Source organism: Gymnodraco acuticeps, unplaced genomic scaffold, assembly GCF_902827175.1.
Source record: "Gymnodraco acuticeps unplaced genomic scaffold, fGymAcu1.1, whole genome shotgun sequence".
Lineage (NCBI taxonomy): Eukaryota > Metazoa > Chordata > Actinopteri > Perciformes > Bathydraconidae > Gymnodraco > Gymnodraco acuticeps.
The window spans coordinates 1,828,647-1,835,553 of record NW_022990513.1 but is presented as its reverse complement, the minus strand read 5'-3'; the positions used below and the strand labels follow the sequence as shown (position 1 = coordinate 1,835,553).

At 40.6% G+C, this 6,907-nt stretch overlaps 1 protein-coding gene across 1 annotated transcript in view; it reads right to left on the bottom strand.

Moving 5' to 3' along the window:
• The window catches only part of slc12a3 (solute carrier family 12 member 3), a 58,846-nt gene extending 52,773 nt beyond the window's left edge, over nucleotides 1-6,073 (bottom strand). The window contains 2 exon segments of the mRNA XM_034227076.1: nucleotides 4,870-5,004; nucleotides 5,810-6,073. Coding sequence (XP_034082967.1) covers nucleotides 4,870-5,004; nucleotides 5,810-6,073 — 399 coding nt within the window.
• Between the last annotated feature and the right edge of the window lie 834 nt (nucleotides 6,074-6,907).

Sequence of the window (6,907 nt, the reverse complement as noted above, 5' to 3'; positions counted from 1 at the left end):
ACACCGGGCAAAGCGATGCACCTGACTGCTGGACAACGGACCAGGTGCAATATTTTTGCAAGACCAATGCATGGCTCCTTCTTAAAGATAAGAAGCTAGGATGTCGGATATGCAGAGATGTCAAATCTTTGGGAATACACACTGGACAAGGACTGAAACTGTCAACTGAATGGGGTGAGTGTGCAGTGTCTCATTTCGGTGTTGACAAGAGCAAACAACAAGCTAGCCTGAGAAAAAAAATCAAAGAACATAAAGAATCACAAGCCCATGTAAAAGCTGCTGACATCCTTACATCTGCTTCACGTGAAACTATTCAACATCAAGTGCAGTCTATGCATAAATCTGAATTAGACACCACTATCAGAGTTTTTCGAACGGCATATAAAATTGGCAAACATAGCCGGCCATTCACAGACATGCCAATTGATTTGAATGTACAGAAACTGAATGGGCTGAACGTGGGCAGGGTTTTGCACTCCAATAAAACCTGTGGCGAAATCATCGACCACATAGCTCATGAGCTGAAGAAAAAAATGGCAAAAGACATTACAGAAAACCAAAGAAAACTCTGTGTTTTGGTTGATGAATCTACCACTATTAGTGGTAAAACGGTGCTTGTTGTGTGTCTACGCTCAGCATTAGCTGATGCTGAGCCCGAAACGTTTTTTTGGGAGCTGATCGAGTTGGATGGAACAACGGCTGATGACATCACAAAGGCGTTAATGGAGTGTCTTGGAAGAGATTTTAACGAGGACTTTTTAGGTCAGTGTTTCGTTTCTTTTGCATGTGATGGGGCTTCAGTCATGCTAGGGAAGAGAACAGGCGTTGCTACCCAGTTGTGTAGTAAATTCCCAAGCCTGTTTGTGTGGCACTGCTCCAATCATCGTCTAGAGCTGGCAGTTGGGGATGTGGTCAAGGAGGTCTCAGGGCTCAATCATTTCCAGATCTTTTTTGACAAACTCTATTCCTTGTTCCATGCCTCCCCCAAAAATCAGAGGCAGTTAGCGCAGTGTGCGCAAGCAGTCGGACAGCGTCTCCTGGTGATAGGGCGTGTTTTGTCCATCCGCTGGGTGGCTTCAAGTGAAAGGAGCGTCAGAGCAGTCTGGGAAAACTACAGAGTGCTTCATGATCACTTCACAAATGCTGCAAACGACACGAGCAGGGATTCCAGAGACAGAGCAAAGTACAAGGGCCTGGATTATGTGCTCACATCTGCAACGTTTGTCAGCAATCTGGGACTGATGTACGATGCGCTCACAGAGCTCAGCGACCTCTCTCGGCAACTCCAAAAAAGAGAGATGACACTGCCTACAGCAGATAGGCTCTTAACTCGAGAAATACGAGTTTTTGAATCCATGGTCACCATGCCTGGCCCACACATGACTACAGTTCATACAGCTCTAGCTGAGAAGTCCTTCAAGGGTGTTGCCCTGCGTGAGAATGGCAGGCTTGTACAGATTCATGCAGGTCAGTTTTTCCGCAGTATGGTAGAGAATCTGAGATACAGAATGACTTCCACAACCTCCTCTCATGTCAGCACAAGAGAAATCCCATTACATGGCCGGGAGGCCCGGGACAATCAGCTAATCCAGGACATGAAAGTTATCCATCCTGGAAGTTGGCCTGAAGAGGAGTTAGACGTACAGTATGGGGACGTAGAGGTGCTACGTTTGTGCGAAGTGCTGAAAGTGGACAGAAGAGAGACTGTTCAGGGCTTTCGCGAATACAAGGAAACCAGGGCATCCCGTACACCTGCTGCCATGGAGCCTCTACTGAAAGCAGTCCGAACCATCGCTGTCTCCACTAGTGAGTGTGAGCGGGCATTCAGCTGCATGAACGATATCCTTACTGCAAAAAGGAATGCTCTCTCTGTCAGCCGACTGTCCAGCCTGGTTTTCATTAAATGTAATGGACCATCACTAGGACAGTTCAATCCGGAACAGTATGTGAGGTCCTGGCTGGCAAAGGGAAGGAGAAGTGCTGATGAAAGAGCCTGTCCAGCTCCAGCCCCTGATACTGATGTCCCCAAGGCCTTCTGGAGCCTTTTCTAACAATGTGAAGTATATTGCAAAGCAGCTCACCCAGTGAGAAGACTTTTGGCATAATGTGCCGATTTGTACAGATCCTGGAGATAGAAGGACTTCAGACCAACCAGGGAGTTATCTGATCAGCTTGGTGTTCAATGTAACTCTTTACCATGGCTCAGACTTTGTTACTTGCAGTTACAGTTTCTCATTTTAGATTGTGCAAATTTTGCATTTGTTTTTACATGTTCTTTGTTCATGCTCTTTATCATTTTTCTGAGTTGGAAAGTTAGATTGCATCATAGTTTACTTTATACATATTTGTATTCTTCAGTGGTGAAGTATATTGCAAAGCAGCTCAGCCATGTGAGAAGACTTTTGGCACTTTTTCGTTTTTCGTTTTCTGAGTTGGAAAGTTAGATTGCATTCAAAATGTACAGAAATACTTAATTTTGTTAAAGCTTTTTATAAAAAATGCTTCTGACCAGAGCTTTGTTTCCTTGTCATTAATGTTGCACACCACCAGAGGGGCTCTCACCTGAAAGGTCTCTGCTTCATGTGTCTTCAGCAGAAGATCTAGACTTTGATTGCTATATTTTCAGTTAATATTGACCTTACTGAGCTTTAGCCATATCCGCTGCCTATCATAAAAAATGTTAAGTACAGTGAACCTTTCTAAAATATACAGTAGTAAAGAGACAAACCCACCAGCATTATAGTAGCCAAATTCTTGTTTGTGGGCTGTATATATAAAATTGACTTGAAAAAGTTGCTGATTTTAGAGTACTGGCACCTTTTTCATTCCAATTCAAGCACTGTTTAGATGCTTTTATCCAAAGCGACTTCCATACTCAATACTGTGGGCAATCCCCACAGGAGCACTTTGGGGTGAAGTTTCTGAGGGACACAACGACATGCTGACTGCAGTGGGGTTTGAACCTGTGCTCCCCTGATCCGAACACCAACGCACTAGGCCACTGCGCCACACACCTCAATGCTTGTCATTTCTTGGTTTCTGAGCCTGTTGTATAATGGGGCCCTGCCAGGCATTGAAATACATGTGTGCAACTAATATGATGTAGGTGTGTTGGTATTAGTGTTCATTTTGTTGACTAAAACTATGACGAAATATGTTCGTCAACGACCTTTTTTTCCATGACTAAAACGAGACGATGACGAGACGGCACCGACGGCAGTAAACAATAACTGTAACGAAATCATCATGCAATATCGTTGACGAAAAGTGCCGAGACGAAAATGTAGTTTACTGAATAAAAACTATGCCAAAATCTCTCTTTACTTTCGTTGACGGAGAAAGACGAAATATTATCAAAGATAACGTTACATCTCTGACTCAGTTTTTCTCCCAGCAGTGCCATTTCCGGTGCTGCGGCTGGGCAGCAGCTGTGTGTGTCTGTGGTGCGCGCGGCGGTACATTTGAATTACACCGGGCCAGCGGCACACTGTGAACTGTCAGGAATACTCGGGTCTAACTCATGGTCTAACTAACCCCCCCCCCCCGTCAGCGCGAGTGATGACGAGCTGTTTACAGACTCGACGGGTAATAATGGATTATGACGGAAATGTTACGATCCTGTCCGCCAAAATGACTGACAACGAAAAAGTCTTAAGCCACCACGGCTTGGGAGAAAGAAACGATGTGATATTTGGGCCCATTTTCGCTACAATGAGGCGGAGAAAAAAAGCGAATGCATTGTTTTATCAGAAGGGAAGCAATGTGGCCATAACACAGGTAAAAACACCACAAACCTGAGCAGATACTCTCTGCAAAGCTTCTTAATCATTCAACCTGTGTTTTTCATCAAATAAGGACAAGATATAATCTTATTGTGAAATACGTTTGACTAAAATGACAAAGTATTGGTTTTGGCTAGACTAGTTTGACTGAAATGTTCTATAATCTGATGACTAAAAAAGACTCAACAGTTTTCATTGACAAAAAGTAGACTAAAATAGTTTTTTCTTTGACTAAAATAACACTAAAATTCTCAGACTTTTAGTCGACTAAATCTTGATTAAATAAAAACAGGAGTGAATAAATATGACTAAATATGACTAAAACTAAAAAGGAAATTTAACACAGGACTATGACTAAAACTATTATTGTGTTATTTATGTTTTATTATCTCTGCTTTTAAATCAGTGTTTTTAAATGCCATTTAATAATATGTTTCTTAATGTCTTTAATTTTTGTAAAGCACTTTGAATTGCCTTTTGTTGAAAGGTGCTATATCAATAAACGTTATGGCTCCAGTAAAATCTCAAATTTAGGATATATGACATTTATGTTTTTTTCATGTGTTTCGATTTTATATTCAAAATTGTGTGAATACAACTGGTGAATGGAACAGTTCTATGATGCTATTAGCATACATCAATGATTGCTGTCAGCTCAAATAATCATGATTGGATCAAAGACAGTTATAGTTTTTTGACTTCATTCAATTGTTCTTTTGGAATTTTTACTTACAAAATAAACCAAGAACAAATAACACTGCACATTAAAAACCACATTTCGCCAAAATTAAAAATAAAATGTGAGGATGTTAGTCCTGAGCTGATCGGCATCTCCGCTATCTGGATTGTTTGGGGTACAAGGCTTTTTGATTTGTTCAAATCGAGGCTTTTTTCTTGGACCTTTCTGGTCGAGAATGATGGATGTCTTGGCAATTATTAATGGAGGTTTTGAAAGCAAAGGCACATTTCATTACATAAATAATAACATGTATATTTCATAATATGTATATTTACTCAAATGTAAATAAAGACATAGATCAGCTACAACCTACAGATAAGGACCAAAACCTGGTGTAACCCTCCCTACCATGACTCCCTGGATCCAGCCGAAGCGGGTGGGTTCAGGTTCCGGCTGCTCCCCCTCCTCTTCCTCCTCAGATCTGTCTCCTTCCTCGAGCTGTCCACAGACTGTCTCCTCATACACCGGGGGTCTGCAGTCCGCCTAGACCAGTGAGGACACTTTGTAACAGATATGAAGAATGATACAAACCAATTTTACATAAACAGAGTTTTTACATTTTACTGTAGGTATTTTATTTTAGTTGTCAGTATTATTCCTTTAAACTACTTTAAGGAGTTTCAAAAAAGATTGCCGTTGCTATTGTCCGCTAATAACACAAGTTTAACAAAAAGAAAAATGACTTTGTAAATTAGAAACACAGACAAAAATACAAAATAAAATATTTTCTAAATCATTTATAAAAGCCAGTTGTTGCATGTTATACAGATTAGGGTTACAATGGTATTTGATGTGAATGGAGCAAATGTTGTCAGATCAAGGATTAAGTATGAGGAAAATCTGATTCAGAATTCCTTTGTTTGTCCCGCAACAGGGACATTTAGACTTTAGAGAATATACTTACATATTAGAAAGTATGCACATGTTATTAATAATAAAAACACAAAAAGGAAAACAAACAGATAGCAGGTAAGTACACCATGTTTTTGTAAAGTTACCATTTCAATTAAGAGGTAGCTGGTACTGTTTACAGAATGTAAATACATTGAAAGAAAACTAAAGCGTGAACTGCACAAGGGTGTATTGCATCGTGTATTGTACAGGTATAAGTGGCAACAATGATGAACTATGTAACCTGATTTATTTAACATTATCTTTTTTTATTCTGGTAATGAGGGTAAGGCAAGGCAAGGCAAGTTTATTTATATAGCACTTTTCAACACAAGGCAATTCAAAGTGCTTTACACAAAATGAGTCAGGGTAGAGCTAAGCAGAGAACCCTTCTCACCTCAGGGTTAGCGTGCAGCTGGTACAGCAAGGGTCTGAAGCGCCTCCGTCGGCCGTACACCGCTGTGTTGGCGTAGAAGTCATAGTGTGGGGGGGCATCCAGAGTCTCGTAGCCAGTTAGAGCATCGGATCCCAGCGATGCTACATTGCTCCCATCAATGTAGCACTGGTAGTAGCTAGACTCATCCAACCCCCCAGTAGCTGCCTTCACACTGGGTCTGTATGCAGCCAGGTGAACACCATCGCTGGCTGCTGGAACCTCCATTCAGAACTGCAGATCTCTCTCTTGTCTATTTCATTTGATTGTTACCTCAATAACAGCGAATACAGTCTGCTTTTGTATAAATATGTTGAATCAAAGCTGTCTGAGTGTCTGCAGTGTAAGGTGTGTGAACAAGGATTCTTTGTGCGGCTGCTTTTATATACCTCAACAAGCAGGAAGAGCCCAGGGCTGTGTGCTGTAAGAATGCTGGTTCAGTGAACAATCAAACACAACTATTACAGGAACATTCAAGCACTGCATGGACAATTACACATTACAGGAAAAACATTCTGGACTGAACTGGCCCTCCAAATACTGTTCCACCAAATTAGCAGAATTTGATTATGCTCTCTTATATTCAAGCTTGTCCTTTGTAGATATTACTGTTTAGTTTGGATCAGTTTTCAGTTGAATTTAGTTTTTCGGTGATGTCATCACAATTATGAATTATTAATCTCCAGAGGTGATCGTTATGCACACAGACCAACCTGTGAAATAACCTTGACTGAGACACAAATTCAGAAAAGACATGTAATCCTCTTGCCAACTGTATTTCAATTTCTAATTATTGCCATTTTATATTAGGGTATACTTTAGGAGCTTTTCAATGACAGTGTATAAATGCAATATTTCCAAACAATTGTTCAATTTCTTTTTATACCATATATTTGTGTGATACAATCATAGTAAACAATAGAACAAAATAAACTGTTGTTATAACAAAACACATTTCTTGTGTATATAGTCACCAGAAATGGTCTGTTTGCCTGAATGTCTATTGACAGCTGGCATTACCGCAATAGCGTAGCCACCAGTGAGGAAACATCACAGATGTGT